Raw genomic sequence first — 17,079 nt, 5'->3', positions numbered from 1 at the left:
TTTGACCTGTTGGTCATACCGACCCAGTGCAGCACGCGGTTCAACGTCAGCGCAGCAGCGTAAAACTTTGGGAGAGTCTGTTCAACATAAATGATGAACTAACCTAACTTTGTGTAAATAGAGCTCAATATAGAAATATGTCCACATATGCAGTCGAGACTGACGCGGCTTTTTTCTGAATTTCTACAAACACCATTTCATTTTATAGTAAATGAGTTTGGGCTGGTTTATGTTTATGAACAGACGCCTACAGATCAACATAGTAAAGGAGCTCATCTGTGATCCTGAGTTTAAAGCCAGTTTTTATTCAACTTAAACTTGGAACTAAGTTGTAAATAAATCTGAACCTGAAACTTTGCTTGTGTGTAAAAAGTGATTTCAGAGCCACTCGGTTCTCCCTGATGGAAACTGTTTACCTTCAGTGTTTTGTGCTTCTGATCATTTTAATAGACGTCAGCGTCACTAATTAATGACGTTCTATTAAAAGACTGGTTTACCAAGAGAGACGCTGGAGGACTTTCACCTGAAATGAGTTCATGAAGCCAGTCTGGTTATAAAAATGATAACAGGACATCAGAGCCAGAATTCCTCTTTTAGTACTTTTACTTTATACTTAAGTACATTTGAAGGGAAATACTTTAGTACTTTTACTCAAATGGAGGTCTAAAGGGAGGAACTTCTACTTTTACTGGAGGAATATTTTACCTTGGGGGTCTTGACTTTAACTCCAGTACATGGTTTGTGAACTTTGTCCACCTCTGGTGATTCAGTGCTTCCAGAGAACCGCGCCTGGGGGAGGGGCTGGGCCAGGCTGGGAGCACGTGTTCGCCCCGAGGCTGAGGGGGGCTTGGGGTGGAGACAGTGGGGGGACTTTTAGCCTTTTATTCCAGGGTTTCCTGCATTTCAGCGCCAAGACGGCGAGTCCTTTCATCTACTAACCCGAGTCTTCATATCTCTGCTTTATGGCGGTTGACACATCTGTGATGTGGTGCAGTAGCGCCCCTTACTGGACTGGAGCCCCGTTTTCCAGATTTAACATTTCCCTTATAATTTTATAGATGTGCAGGTTATTAAACCGGGACCAGCGCGTAACCTAGCAACTACAGCATCCTCCCGTCTCACCAGAGCCGGTTGATGAGGAGCTTGGCTGGGAGTGAGTGGAGCTCAGCCCTAAACATCAAAGTTAAAACAGTTTCTGATCAGTTAGAAGATTCCTTTGATTTAGGAAGTTGAACGGTTTCAATAGAAAAGCAAAGAAAATTTACACGTGTTTCCTTTTTCTACACTAAACGGGTTTTTGGGCAGCAGGAGGCGGGGCTTGATGGGCGAGCGGAGCCGCTCATTGGACGTGACTGACGTGCTTTCGCCAGTGTTGCCAACTAAGCGCCTTTTCAGAGCCTCTAGCGCCTCTTTCTGGTGTTATCTGAGGCTTTTGGAGACGCTGAGGTGAACACACACGCTCTTCAGGTGCGGGTCCCACAGCCGGGGGTCCCACAGTCAGAGGACACCCACGCCGCTCCACGGTGACGCATGAACTGCGCATGCCCAGAGCCGCCGCGGACCCCGCCCCCTGTTCCCAGAGCGGGATGTGAGTATAAATAAAAACTATTAAAAGCTAAAAGAGAAAAACTCCGCGGCTCCGCCGGAGCGTCTCTATAAGGCCGCTGCGCCGCCCCGAGCCCGGAGAAAGGAGGAGGGCGGAGCGTGGAGCCGCAGCTCCGCCCCTCACAGCGTTTAACACCGCAGGACCACATGATTTATGAAATTTAGGTAGAAATGATTTATGAAATTTAGGTAGAACTGATTTTTGTCATGTGGGTCCAGACGAAGCGTTAAAGCCACGAGGTCATTTTGAGGAGCGGCTGTTTCAAAGGCGAAGGAAGAAAAGAATCAGCAGGAGAAGAAGTTCATTTATTCCGAGTTCATTTGTAGTTTCTGACACATTCAGGCCGGATTTGACTCTTTTATTCTCTCCCACAGCGCCGCGCCTTTATTCCACAGCTTCAAACACACGCAGGCGGACCCTTATGCAAATCGGGCGATGACGTCATCCATATGACTTTTAGGACCAGCCAATAGCCGCTTTCCAGACTGAGGAGTTTTTTTTTAATTTATTTATTTTTTTGTTTGTTGTCTACTCAACAGTTCAACAAACGTAAACAAAAACAGCAATAGGGCAATTTCACGATTCATATATCCAAGAAAATGGTACAAAACAAAAAGCAAACAACAACAACAAAAGGAAAAGAAAGAAAAAAAATTATATATATATATATATATATTTTTTTTTTTTTTTTGGGGGGGGGGGGGGGTTCAAATAAAATTGAAAAGCTTCAAAGTGTCAGTGGATTAATGACATTTCTTATTCTCCATGTGTTGAAAATCGACCAAGGTGTGTGTATAAGTGTACAGAACTGAGCAAATGTCATTTTGTGTACATAATATTGACCTAAAATTATAATCAAATCCATTATAAGTGTTTCTTTAGGGGTAAATAAAGGGTCACACCTCGCGGAGGCGCTGGCGACGCTGCCCGTGAAGATGCCGCTTGTCCTCCGCTCCTGAAGCGGCGCTCGGCTCTGCTGAACGGACCGAGCCGCAGTCTTTTAAACTCTAATAAACACCACACCAGACTCCAGTGACTAAACAGCTGACTCTATTATATAGATTCAGCCTCATAAGCCCGCTTCTATTCTTCTACCAGTAAGTCAGTCTCCTTAGAGACCGTCAAAAATTGCCAGTGCCGACTATATTTCAAGTCGTCACGGCGGGGTATTGGGTAAAGTTTTCAACTAGCAATAATCGCGCCTCGGATAAACCTCATAGGCTACGATACTGCCACTGCGCAAAGCTGACGACGGAGCGCCCGAGGAGGCGCTTTGGCCGGAGAGCGCCGAGATCACCATGACGGTGAACGGAGCGCTGCGCCACCACTGCAGCCCCTAATTCAGCTCATGATACCGGTGACCCGCGCACCGCCAGAATCCCCGCCAGTCATTTCCTTTCGTCTTTATTTGCGATAAACGGCTTAAAACGCCTAAAAAAAGGCGCAAGGCATCCTGGGAGCTGCCCGACGCCGTCGACTTCTTAACAGCGAGCTGTTTATGAATACACAGCTGTGATGCTCACGCGATAAAACCAAATATAAAGTTAAAAAAACTCGAATGGAAAATAAAACGCGAGTTAAAGTTACTGCGTTGTTATTTTACTGCTCTGAGCGAGGAAACCGCGTCGCGTCATGCTGGTCGCGCTGAACAGCCGCCAGATGGCGCTGTTTACCCCTTTAAAAAAAATATAATAAAGACTGTAACACACACACACACACACACACACACACAAAGCTAATCACTTTCGCACAAAATATGTAATAAATCGTTACTCAAAGACGCGGAATGGTGGGTTTTCTTAGAAGGACTCGTGAGAAGCGTGAATAAGACACCACGTTGTTCGGTTCTGTGTTTGAGTTCTGGTGTTTCGGTCCAGCCTCGTCCGTAACTGTATCACCTGCATGACCTCGCTGCACGAAAGAAAACAACACATTTAAATAAATCCTGATGACCTCGTTTTGCTCAGAAACTCATCTCTTCTTCTCAACCATCTTCATCAGAACGGGAATCAAAGAGTCGATTCTTTTTGGGATCGAGTCGTCCGTATTTACTAAAACGAGCACTGTGAGTCGATCCCAAGAAGAATCGATTCCACGATTCCCATAGAGTCTACAACTTTCTGCTGGACAGCGGTCAGTGACACCCGGAGAAGCATAAAAAGTGAAATATGCTTTTGTGCTGCGATTAAACGCAAATACCAGTGTCAAATATTTACCCACCCGAAGGAGCTGAATGAGAAGAAGATTCATTTAGCCAGCATTAGGTCTCCAAATCCCCTTAGTCAAAGGCTAAATATTTAATTGTGCTCTTCATTTAGAATTCAACTTAGACATATAGATTCAGCTGTCCTTCTATATGTCTGATTTTTTTGAGGGGAGAGGGGGGCCATTATAGATTGGAATCGACTCGGAGTCGACTCATGGGAACCGGTTGATGCAATACCGCCCCCTGTGGACGGGACGAAATCTGTCTTGACTGTTTCAGATGTTGCACAGAGCCGTCGAGTCAGTGTTTTTCAGCTTGTCCTGTCGTCTAAAGCCCCCAGAACGCCTGGGCCAGATTATGAAGACCTTGAAAATGCTCTAAATGATTCAAATGAGATGCGTTTGGAAGGGAATACTTGGAGCTGTGTGGGGCTGTTGTTTTCATTGCTTAGCTTGCTTTGCTCAGTTAATATGTTTAAATGACATTAAATATCAGAGTTATCAAGCAGATTTAAGTATGGAAAACAAATGATAGAGAACCAGATGAAAACATTTTATTAAGCGTTTCAACATTTCTCAATTGTACACTGACGATTCCTTTGATTTTTTTCTAAAATGAATGTGTGCAAAGAAGTTACTAGAATATATATAAAACCTATATATAACTCTGTGACAATAACATAAGTTCAGGAACAGTCCTTTGGATCATGTTCAGTATCAGTGCTCCAATCTTCTGAAGTAGTGAGACACCATTTAAAAAGACAACAAAACCATCAACGTCTGAAACCAAGATGTCACGGTTTATTCCTAAGTTAACTGATTCTGTGCAACTCACAAACGAACAAGAAAGAAAGTAGATTAACAGTTGCTTCTCCATCACGACAGGCGTGGTAGAGATAGAAAGAGAAGAAGGGTCAGGCCCTGGAGAGTGAAAGGAGAATGGAGAGTCCCTGAACCTTCTAAAATCAGGAGGATGGCCCAGGGTAGCCATGCCTCATGTCATGTGACAGCCATATTCAGTGCCCCCTCAGGGGCGAGGAACTGGACTTTTGGGATGGCCAGCGAGGAGTTGTTGCGGCGCATAGAGTTGGCCTTGCGCATGGAGTTGTTGCGGCGCATGGAGTTCCTCTTGCGCAGCGAGTTCTGATGCGAAAGCTCACTCTTCTGCAGCGTCTGGATGAGGATGGAAGGCTTCTCATCCAGCTCACGGGCACTGCAGCGTGGTGTGGCCACCTTCACTGTGTTGCCAAACTTGGAGTAGTCCACTGAGTAGATGCCCTCCTCTTCAGTGACAATGGGCACAAACCGATGGCCCCACTGGATCTCCTCGGTCACGTAGGAAGTCCGGGCCTGGGTGGTGATGCCTGTGGTCTCCACCACACCTTCCAGGATGACAATGACCTCCAGGTCGCTGCACTGCAGCTCCATGGCGGACAGGTCATACAAGGGGCTATCCTTGTCTATGACATGGCAGATGACGAGGGGCGCCAAGAGGAAAATGCTGTTGCTGGTCACGGCGCTCTCGGTCTGAACATCTATCTGGTGGATGGGGATGACCTCTCCTTCTGGGGTGACGGTCTTGCGGACCACCTGGAGGCGCACAACGGCACCAATGATCATGCTCTTGCGCAGGTCGCCCACACGGATCATGAAGCAGAGGCGGTTGTTGCGCAAGGCGATGCAGGCCTGGCGGCTGAAGATGAGCGTCTCAGCGCGACGGTGGGACTGCGCCGTCTTCATGAAGATGCAGCCCAACATGATGGCGTTGATGATGAGTCCAGCAATGTTCTGCAGAATCAGCACAGTGATGGCAGTCGGGCACTGCTCGGTGATCATGCGGCCACCAAAGCCAATGGTGACCTGCACCTCAATGGAGAAGAGGAAGGCGGAGGTAAAGGACCTGAAGAGGAACAAAGAGAAACGTTGAACGTTTGAGGAGTGGATCTACCAGAAATAGACTTTATGGGTCAGCATCACATTTAATTTAGACTCGTGGTCACTAACCCTGCTCTTAGAAATCTAGTCCTGCGGGTTTCTCCTCAAACCCATATTTGACACACTATCTAGCTAAACGAGGACCACTGAAGATAATCATGAGCTGGATTTGGTGCGTCAGAGTTGGAGGGAGGAAGTTAGATCTTCAGAAGTAGAGCTGATTTGGTTGAACTTACACCTAAGGATGCACTATTGACACATTTGCGTAAAGAAGTGTCAGCAGTGGACAGATGTTTGGATTGGACTGATAATTGAAGTCATATGTGTTGCACAGTAGTGAAATGTATAGGCAGCGTTGACCTACTGCCCTAAAATAGGCTTCTTATTCATTTTACAGCATCTATAACCCAAAAATAAATGTTGTTTCTCTGTATTAATGAAGGTGGAGCTAGTCGCAATTCCTACATTTTATAATGTAGAATTTTATAATATTTGTTATTGGCCGTGTTCATGAGAAATATAGGATAAAGGCATAGGATATATGGTTGCATCCGTCCTCACAGCGAAGTGTACTTCAGACCAGCTGGTGCTTACAGCTATCACAGCTTCACCAAACGTTCCACTGCCAAAGTGAAGAGTAATGTGTTGACAACGTCCGACTCAACTTACTTCACATAGGTGACGCACTGCTCGACGCCGGGCTGCCTGTTGGGGTCCAGATCCCCGTGGGCGAAAGCCACCAGCCACCAGCCCATGGCGAAGAGCAGCCAGCTGCAGAGAAAGGTCATGGTGAAGATGACGAGGGTGAAGCGCCACTTGAGGTCCACGAGCGTGGTGAAGACGTCCTGCAGAAAGCGGCCCTGCTCACGGATGTTCTTGTGGGCGAGATTACAGGCGCCGCTCTTGGCGATGAAGCGGGCCTTGTTCACCCGGTCCCTGAACACGGGCTTCCTGGGGACCCGCGACACCAGGGCCGGCAGGGAGAACTCCTCAGGGATGATACTCTTCCTCGCCAGCATCGTTCCCACAGATCTCTGTCACTCACGAGCTGCGATCCATCCACCAGGCACCAAAAGCGGAGCGTCAGAAGCGCAGGTCCGTGCGCGCTCTCCAAACCGCTACCATCTTAACTCCGTCTCTGAAGGTCAGGCGCATTCGAGCTGGACCAAAGCGCCGCGAGCTGTGCGGATCCCTGTCCAGCTCGCACGGTCAGACGCCTTTTAAGATCCTACAAACGGGGCTCGGCCAACACGAGGCGCGCTACGCGCAGCTTTACGCGCAGTCTGGAAAAAAGTTCCCTCCTGGACAGACAAGAGTCCAGCAGCGCTGCCGAAGCCCAAACCGCGCTGACGTCCCTCTCATGGGCGGTCACGAAAGCCCTGCCTGGGAGAGGCTTGTGGACTTCAACGAGCTCTGTTCTCAGCAGCCAGATGTGTCAGCAGCTGGAAATGATGCGCGCTCTATCTTCTTAAGTGTAAAACTGGTGGATCGGCAGTTCGTCTGAAACGATGCTGTGACTTGTGGAGGTGGATGAGTGGTTTTTGCGCGTGTCAGGATTTGGTCCCACTTTATTTGGATGGTCCACTTTGGGTCACCTACACATGGGCAAAATATTCGCAGAGTATTCCGGGGATTCTCAACTGTGGAAACTTGTTAGAAAAATCTGCAGCTGTATATATTTTATATGTAGCCAATTATGACTTAGTATCTCATAATAACGGCTCACTATGTCATAATCATGACTTAATATCTCATTATTATTGCTTACTGTCTCATAATCATGACTTAATATCTCATTATTACTTACTATGTCATAATCATGACTTAATATCTCATTATTATTGCTTACTGTCTCATAATCATGACTTAATATCTCATTATTATTGCTTACTGTCTCATAATCATGGCTTAATATCTCATTATTGCTTACTGTCTCATAATCATGACTTAATATCTCATTATTACTTACTGTCTCATAATCATGACTTAATATCTCATTGTTACTTACTGTCTCATAATCATGACTTAATATCTCATTATTATTGCTTACTGTCTCATAATCATGGCTTAATATTTCATTATTATTACTTACTATGACAATCATGACTTAATATCTCATTATTATTACTTACTATGTCATAATCATGACTTAATATCTCATTATTACTTACTGTCTCATAATCATGACTTAATATCTCATTATTACTTACTATGTCATAATCATGACTTAATATCTCATTATTACTTATTGTCTCATAATCATGACTTAATATCTCATTATTACTTACTATGTCATAATCATGACTTAATATCTCATTATTATTATTGACTGTCTCATAATCATGACTTAATATCTCATTATTACTTACTATGTCATAATCATGACTTAATATCTCATTATTATTACTTACTGTCTCATAATCATGACTTAATATCTCATTATTACTTTGACTTTGACTTTTTACTTATGACTTTTACTTCTTTCATTATGATTATGACTCTTACAATTATACTTAATATTGCATAATAATTACTCATAATACTCTCGTAATAACGAGAAGTTCCTCTATAGGAATTTAAATCATGATTATGAAAAAAATAAGTAATAAATATGAGATGCTAAGTCATAATAAGTAATAAATATGAGATGCTAAGTCATAAATGTGACACAGTAAGCCATTATTATGAGATACTAAGATACTTATGAGATGCTAGGTCATAATTATGTGGCTGAATCTCATTATTATGATACTAAGTCATAATTATAAGATTGTAAGTCATAATAATGACTTAGCCTCTTGTTGTTATGAGATACTAAGTCATAATTGTGAAAGGACCTCATTGTTATGAGATTGCAAGTTATAATTATGAGATATTAAATCATTCTGGAAAACCATCCCCTTATTATGACTTACTAAATGATTATATGTATATAGATTTTTTCCCAGTGGCAAAAACAGGTTTTCATATTCAGCAGCTTCATGGTTGGATTAGAATAAGAAGCCAGGCTGGTGCTTATAATCATCTTATAATCATACTAGCGTTGGGTTTAGATTAGGATTAGAACCAGCAGTGTGGTCAGGTTTAGGATTAGATTTTGGGCTGGAAGGGGATGAAGTTTCCATATGGAAAATTTAACATGAAATTAGGTTCATTGCAAGTTAAAGGTAAGTACTCAGAAAGAACTATCCTTAAAAAGCTCCAGTCTAATTATAAAAGATTCAGTTCAGATTATCAAGATAAAACGTAAAAGGCCAAATAAATGGAAGGAAAATCCAAACAAATAGGATTCAGAAGTTCAGTGCCGTCAAAGGTGAACAGGAGGGGGCATCATGTAGCAAAGTGTCCAGTGCCTCTGCTCATCTTTCCCAGGCTTTGCATTTCATACAGCAGTTTCTGTGGTTGCCAGATTTTTGGATTTTAAAGAAAAATCGGTAACACTTTATTTGCAGGCTACCTACATAAGGGCTTCATGACGCATTCATAAGCACTGAATAATGTGTTTATGAAGCACTACTTGAACATTTATTAAGTGCGGTTCTCGCAACCTGACATAAGATGTTTTATGAAATAAATGACATTGTAGTGACATAATAAGAATAAACGTTGAACATATTTACAGCACTAAACATATTTAAACCCTATACATAATTACATCAATCATCTTATCCATGCCATGCAGGGAAGAGGGGGTGGTTTCCAGGCATATTTCACCTGATATCAGTACAATGATCTTAAGAATGCTGATATAAATAGTCATGTACAGTGTTTTAAATATATTTAGTGCTGTAAATATGTTCAACGTTTATTCTTATTATGTCAGCACAAGGTCATTTATTTCATAAAACATCTTATGTCAGGTCGCGAGAACCGACATAAGCACTTAATAAATGTTCAAGTAGGGCTTCATAAACACATTATTCAGTGCTTATGAATGCGTCATGAAGTTCTTATGTAGGTAGCCTTCAAATAAAGTGGTATCGAAAAATCAATGCGTGAGAAACGGTAGTGGACATAGAACACCTGCTGGTGTCTCAGATTAACAAGAGGTCACCACGAGAAACACCCCCCCCCCCCACCACAGCTACAGCTGTGTGCCAAAGTGTGTGCTTCATTAACATTGTGTTGATTCTCTAAGTAACAATAAGTGAACACACCCTGTACAGAGAACGCACTTAGGTTCATTTTAATGCATATTAACTGTTTATTTCCAGAATTTGACATTTTGGAAAAATATAAAACACGGGCTGCACCAAGACAAGATGTTCAACTCAGTAAATAAGTAGAAATGAGTGATACTTTATTTTGAGCGGCCCTTTCAGATGAAAGAAACACCCAACAGACCCCCAGTAACACGTCAAAATCATATAGGGGTTGGGATTAGGTCTTGGGTTGAGGTTAGGGTTCAGGTTCGGATTAAGACCAGGGTGAGGGCTAGATCCTGGGTAAGGTTGGGTGAGGTTGGGTTCTGCGTAATGATACATCTCCTTAATGTAAGTAATATATCAACAAACCATCTACAAGGTATTTACTCCAATGTGCTCAGATGCTTCACGACTGCTGCTTCACTGATGTGCTGTCGATGTGTTACTGATAACCCGTCAAGAGTTTATTAATCATCTACCAAACCTTTGCATACGACTGTACTTAAAAGGAACGAATGAGACAGAAAAGGCCCAAATCTCACCCAAATTTATTCAAGTGTAAAAAATTAGGCACACAGTATAATGACATGTTAAATGTTTATGCTACTAACCATAATTACATATGTACATTTAAGACAATCCAACACAAAAAGCATGAAATACGTACTGCAGGTTTCATTCGGCACATCGCTGTGCATCATGCGAAGAGAAAAAAAAACATCTTCTGACATTTTCTGATACGACGAAGGCCGAAGCCGTAGAGTGGTATGCGGTGATGTTTGGCGAATAGCAGCGTGTCCACAAAAATGACCCTCCGGAGTGAAGTGTGTTCGCTACGGTTTGTCCAGCAGCAGCACTTTCCCATACAGTAAAAACGTATGGAGAGGGATTATGACCGAAAGAGGGTCATGTCCTTTTGCTGTGTGAGGACTACACGCTGCTCAGTTTATATAAGAACAGCTGGCTCTACTGGCTCCAGAGAGGAGAGTGTTAAACATTCTGTCTGCTCATCGCAGCAGAGTGGTCTCCATTAAGAGCCGGGAGAGAAACAGTGGCAGAAATGTGTTAACTGGATCACTCGGGTGTGAAGAGATCCTAGACCAGTGTTCTCCGCAATATTATTTCATATTAAAACATGAAGCAAAGAGTTAAACCGAGCATATTATAATAACTGCTAGAAACGTCCAACCTAGACCGAACAAAACTAGGCTCAGTCCGCCTGCGCTGAAAAAAGTGACTGAGTAAACTTGTTGGGCTCAAATGAATACATAATACATCACTTCCACACATAAATAACAGTTCAACACAACTGTCTTTCGGTTTGCTTACTTTCGGCGATAATCGTACGGATGTATTTTATTCACGTGGAAATGAAGCAAATAGACACATTTGAACCAAGTCAATTTAGTGCATCCGTTCTTTACAGACTTACTACAGTTACAGTTATCGTGCCATGTGGTGCCAGAAAAACTACGAGCAGCGTAAACAAAAGAGCAAATCTAAAGCTGGAGGCTTAAATTAGGATTTGGCTTTAGCAGTGAAGCAGTACAGTGCAAAATAGAAAGTCTTTAGTGTAGATAAAACATTTGGTGGAGGGTCTGCCGCGTCCCCACAGAGCACAAGCTGTCATTCTTTGTCGCTGAAAGAGGCTGTACGTGGATTGAGATTTGCTGGCTGTTAGAAAAAAGTCTCTTTGCATAGTTATTTGTGCTCCTGAGGTGCGGGCAGCCTTCCTCCGTCTTCCCGAGGACTCGTCAGCAATGCACATCAGACAGACAGACAGACAGTTTGCAGGCTTTTATCATGCGCCGGCAACCCTGTACAGTGTTGGTACCAGTTAGTACAGTATATTATCAATCATAAGAAAACCACTGCAACCTTTTCTTCGATGAGGTCACCAATCTGAAGACGTGAGGTTTTCTAATGACGACGTTTAGCTGCTGATTTCTCACAAGTATTAATGTACACATGACGTAATAAAGAATAAGCATGAAAAGAAAAAGGAAAATCAAATACTGCTGTTACATCTCATGTAAAACGATCAAAGGTTCAAGGCGGGAGTAGAGTAGACGGTGTGTCAGTTTACAGATCAGTCCTTTCTGGCGCTCGGGGAACTCGGCATGCTGTGCTTCTTTAAGGCGAAGGACGCGTAGGAGGACTGTGTGGGATGGACGGGGTGACGGCGCGACGGGGTCGGCGCCCCTACATGTCCGCTTTGACGAAGGAGGCGAACATGCCGTCCTCCTGCTCCATCAGTGTCTCTGGTTTACCGTACTCTAAGATGTTCCCTCTTTTCATCACGATCACAAGGTCGGCTGTCAGGATAGTGTGAACTCGGTGCTGGTGGGAAAACACACGGATATAAGGCAAACGGATATAAACACATATAAACAGACATGTACTGGTGAGCACAGACTGATACACACCATTACAAAGTTTGGAATGTTTCTAATAATACACCAGCACGTTAAGCTGCAGATAAATGCGTTAAAAGATTTGAATACAGTAGGAACCTAAAGTCTGATTCTAAAAACTAAAGCATATTTAGTTAGGATAAAGTTTGTCCAGAGTGCCTTGTATTTCAAAAGTGATGATCAAACCTCAAGGCAGATAACTAGACAAAAAATGACTGTAACTAGACAATTACAATGAATTAATAACAACTTCTTGCTCCCAAGACATATGGAGCGTTGAATAAAGCATGATGTTTATAATATTTAAATGGCCCATATCATGGAAAACTAGACTAGTTTTAGGAAAACTAAAGAAATTAGACCTTTATATCTTCATATAATGTGTAAACATGTATGTTTCAAAACATACCACTCACTTCAAGGTCCATATAATCCATATAATGAAACTACGCCACAAGAAACTGCAGCCGAGTTCAGTGTTTTTGTGATGTCACAAGAATCAAAAACTTCACATAGATCTGCTTATTTGGCCCCGCCCATTCACTGTGAAGTTATAAAGAGTGTGTAGGCCTGGGCTGCTGTTTAAGTTAGGTAGAACACAGGGAATCAGAACAGAGTTTTATATATATATATATATATATATATATATATATATATATTTGTCTGTTTAGCTGTTAGAGAAAAAGAGAGGTTGGTAAGTGGTCATGTGGAAACGGACCTCATTAGAAAATGTATAATATAGGCCATTTAAATCTGTCGTATAACTTCCTTCACATAAAATCACAAAATCAACATGACAAGTAATTCCAACCTTTGTACTGTAGTGTGTGTAACAGTCAAAAGCATTCTCTAACACACTAGTGGCTTCTGGGTGAGATGTCGTAATTACACTGGCATATGCGTATCTCAGTTTACATCAAAGAGCAGAGCTGTGTGTCACACATATATCATGCAAATTAACCTTGTGTTTATGGAAACAATAAGGTCCAGCTCTAAAGAGTAACACACTATTCTCCTCATTGTGTAAACTCCGTCACAGCGAGGGAGACAAACAGTAGCGGGTGCAGCCGGCTGAGTCCTCACGCTGCCAAATACAACAGCAGCAATACAAACTATTCTACATGAGCGCTGGGCTCAGCCTCACAGACATTACAGCCACATAAATAATGCAACAGCACAGACCCAGAATAGCTGCTAGCTAGCAGGCCTGGGCAACAAAACTATAACCATCATTGAAATCAGAAACGTTTTCAAGACTGATAACATGTTTGAGGTATTTTCACAGTGAGGATTGTGCCATTTTGTCCTTAATTTGGCCTTCAGTGGCTATTCTGAGACACACGTGGCCAGAGGAGGAATAGGAAGCTGTCAAGCCAATTAGCTGCCTATTTTCCAACTGTTAAGAATGTGTTTCATGTTTAATGTGATGGCCTAGTGCAAATGCAATGTTTTCAAAATGTGCACATATTTTTAATATTTTTATTTATGCTCATGTTAATATCTTGTTTATAAATAATTTTGAATATTACACTGGAATATTACAGGATTCTTAAAATGGCACGCATGTACTGAATATCGATCAAACATTTCTAAAGAATAAAATGTTGCTTATCTATGTCATAACACAGAAAAATATTCCATACAACACGTATTATACACTCACCGGCCACTTTATTAGGTACAGTTCAGTTGCTTGTTAACGCAAATACCTAATCAGCCAATCACACGGCCGCAGCTCGCTGCATTCAGGCCTGTAGAGGTGGTCAAGACGACTTGCTGAAGTGCAGACCGAGCATCAGAACGGGGAAGAAAGGGGATTTAAGGGGCTTTGAACGTGGCGTGGTTGTTGGTGCCAGACGGGCTGGTCTGAGTATTTCAGAAACTGCTGATCTGCTGGGATTTTCACACCCAACCATCTCTAGGGTTTACAGAGAACGGTCAGACAAAGAGGAGATATCCAGTGAGCGGTCAGTCGTGTGGACGAAAATGCCTTGTTGATGTGAGAGGTCAGAGGAGAACGGGCAGACTGGTTCCAGATGATAGAAAGACAACAGGAACTCAAATAACCAACCAGAATCTCTGAGGAACGTTTCCAACACCTTGTTGAAAGTGTGGCATGAAGAATTAAGACAGTTCTGAAGGTAAAAGGGGGTCCAGCCTTTTACTAGCACCTAATAAAGTGGCCGGTGAGTGTATATCATTAATTATATGCTTTTTTCATGCCATTTCACCCAGACCCAGCAGCTAGGGCTCAAAAGAGTGGATTCCTATATGGCACACATGGAGGTCATGTGATTACCAACCGGGCTGTGGCGAGGTTACTTGTGCGTGCGCACGAGAATGCTGAAGAGGCTGTCCTCCTGCGCTAACAGGTTAGCAGCGCTGTCGCACTCGACCAGAATCCCCGTGGAAAACACCAGCACCTGCTCCGCCTCCAGGATGGAGGAGACCAGATGCTGTGCCGCAGAAAGGGAGAGAGTGAATGACAGAGAAACAGGAGGGATGAGGTGACGAGAGAGAAAAGAGACAGACATACACGGAGAAAGAGTGAGACAGAGAAGGAAAAGTGGATAAGGGCAGTGACAACGGGGATGGAGAAATGTGAAGAAAGTCAAAAGATCAAGACTGGCTACAGGCCCAGTGCTTAAAAGGACAGTATTGTCAAGTGGACTTCCTTATAAAGAACTACGAAAATGTCATTTTAAGTCTTGATTCTTTAACTGTGTTTGGCTGAGGATCATCTTACAGTCTGTTGGAGAGACGGCACCAAACCTGCACGTCTCACGCTACGATGAAATGCAGTACCTTCTGATCTCCATCTGCCACATTTGCAGTACGTGGTTCATGTACACCCCTCTAAAACCTGTCCCCACCTCTGCAAAACCAAACTGGAACCGTTTTTCTCTTGCAGGAGGTCATGTTTATTCTTATCGCAGGCAGTGTGTTCACTGCCCATGCAACACACACCTTCATGCTTAATTGGAGTGCTGACTTAAGGCACATCGATGGGCTGACGATAAACTTGCTGTCTTGGCTGATGTTAACAAAGGCCCACCACTTTACAGCTCTGCTTTCAAGAAGCATTGAACTGGATTAGAAATTGTACACTCAGTTTGTTCCCACCCTAATACGTCTATGTTTCCAGCAGCCACATTTAGCCAAAGGTTTTCTCACGGTTGTCCCCAGACGTTCCTATAGCGAGTGAGTCTAACCGACCGCATACCATAGATGTGGCTACTCCTGTGCCGTCTGTCCATGTGAATGTGAATAATAACTGTGGTAAATGGTTAAACTGGGCTGGGGGGAGGGGTCCTTTATCTTCTCATTCCAGGACTTTCGTGACAGCCCCTTACACTGAAGGTGACGAGGTCGCACGGACAGTGAAAGTGTGTTAAGCCTTTATCTTTGTCAAATAAAAGAACATAAAATCACTGTTCATTAAAAGCTGTGGTTGTCACTTTTAATTTGGCTATGAAACTGTATTTAATATAGTTAGAAATAAAATTGACACAAACATTTTTCTTTGAGTTCGTGGTCACTTGCCTTCTTCTCTGTAGCCACTTTGGCTGAGACAGTTTGAAAAGGCCAGTTTCTCCTCAAGATCCAAGATATGATTTTTTTAAAACCTGATTTTACCATAATTTTCATAAGACATGGAGACGCTTTCCTGATGTGCGAAACATCCTATACGCTATAGAGTGATGCTGTCATAAAATGCGATATAAGCGCCTCTCAACATGTTCACTAAATTCAATAAAGTGGAAAGTGTGTGGAAATACTGTAATTAATACTGTAATAGTGCCTCTACTGTGTTTCTGCTTGAAATAAATCAATAGATTCGTTTTAAAAATATGCTTTAACATCACTGGGGCACAAGCCTAGATAAAAGATGAATTGAAAAACACTGGAATGTTTCTTTAAATAACATTAATTATCACATCATTAGCTGTAGTATCATGTATTATACCATATACCATCAATCACATGCTCATAATATTAAGCTGGTGTGCTCAAGGCAAGTAAACAGACAAGTGGAAAGCAGAAGACTGTAGCAACGGTACTTTAAGCAAGAGACAGAAAAGGGAATCTTGAAGGCTGGCAAGACTTCCAGATGCCTTACACCATTTTAAGAGTCGTTCTGGATTTGGGTCCTAAGACTTTCATTACAAACTTTCCCACAGTGCAGAGATGAGTAACTTATGGTGTTTAATATAAGGCCAACTCACTGCGATGGTCACGACAGTGCGGTCAGCAAAGGCTGTCATCACCACCTTCTGCAAAATGTTCTCCTGTGAAGACAAATGTACAAAGAAAGTTTAGCAACCGGTACTTTAAATTGTGACGGGTCCATGTAAACCGTTTGATGAAGAACACTCAGTAACACCGCATGTGAAATTCAAGGTCCAAAAAAGCCTGCGCTCTGAAGCCAGACAGGATAAATCTACGCTCCACTCAAGTGACCCTATTAAATGTTATGAGGAAAATGGAGCTCAACGTCAGTCTGAATTTGCAGGTTTGGCTCTGGGATAGCGGAAAAAAAAGAGAGCAGAGACGGCTTTTACCGTGGCCATGTCGATGGAGGCCGTGGCTTCGTCCATGATGAGGATGCTGCTCTTGCGGACGAAGGCTCGGGCCAGGCAGAACAGCTGACGTTGACCCACACTGAAGTTCTCCCCTCCCTCCGTAATTACAGCATCTATGGGGTTTGAGGGGATGGGATGTTGAGAGGTGGGTAAAGGGAGGGGGTAATCGTAAATAAGACATTCCAGATGTC

The 17,079-nt window shown here is 42.9% G+C and overlaps 2 protein-coding genes and 1 non-coding gene across 10 annotated transcripts in view; all 3 read right to left on the bottom strand.

The window, feature by feature from the left end:
• Positions 1-2,712: 2,712 nt before the first annotated feature.
• LOC119264551 lies at positions 2,713-2,853 on the bottom strand. The gene has a single exon (XR_005131117.1). It is a non-coding gene; the product is annotated as a U4 spliceosomal RNA (small nuclear RNA).
• A 1,737-nt stretch (positions 2,854-4,590) lies between these two features.
• Positions 4,591-7,039, bottom strand: kcnj8 (potassium inwardly rectifying channel subfamily J member 8). The gene is made up of 2 exons (XM_017717824.2): positions 6,416-7,039; positions 4,591-5,711 (listed from the first exon to the last, which is right to left on the bottom strand). The coding sequence occupies exons 1-2, from the start codon at positions 6,763-6,765 to the stop codon at positions 4,811-4,813; spliced, it is 1,251 nt and encodes a 416-aa protein (XP_017573313.1). The 5' UTR covers positions 6,766-7,039; the 3' UTR covers positions 4,591-4,810.
• A 3,382-nt stretch (positions 7,040-10,421) lies between these two features.
• Positions 10,422-17,079, bottom strand: part of abcc9 (ATP-binding cassette, sub-family C (CFTR/MRP), member 9) — a 62,073-nt gene continuing 55,415 nt past the window's right edge. For 6 of the 8 annotated variants that reach the window (XM_037542684.1, XM_037542688.1, XM_037542690.1 and 3 more), the window contains 4 exons: positions 16,868-17,001; positions 16,532-16,594; positions 14,609-14,761; positions 12,096-12,231 (listed from right to left, as the gene is read on the bottom strand). In XM_037542684.1, coding sequence (XP_037398581.1) covers positions 14,624-14,761; positions 16,532-16,594; positions 16,868-17,001 — 335 coding nt within the window. In that variant the 3' untranslated portion in view covers positions 12,096-12,231; positions 14,609-14,623. Of the gene's footprint in view, positions 12,232-14,608; positions 14,762-16,531; positions 16,595-16,867; positions 17,002-17,079 lie in introns of all 8 variants that reach the window. The other 2 variants (XM_037542686.1, XM_037542689.1) reach the window with 1 other exon arrangement.

The sequence above is a fragment of the Pygocentrus nattereri genome, chromosome 11, assembly GCF_015220715.1.
Source record: "Pygocentrus nattereri isolate fPygNat1 chromosome 11, fPygNat1.pri, whole genome shotgun sequence".
Classification (NCBI taxonomy): domain Eukaryota; kingdom Metazoa; phylum Chordata; class Actinopteri; order Characiformes; family Serrasalmidae; genus Pygocentrus; species Pygocentrus nattereri.
The sequence above is the reverse complement of the archived record's forward strand: the minus strand, read 5'-3'. Positions and strand labels throughout refer to the sequence as shown.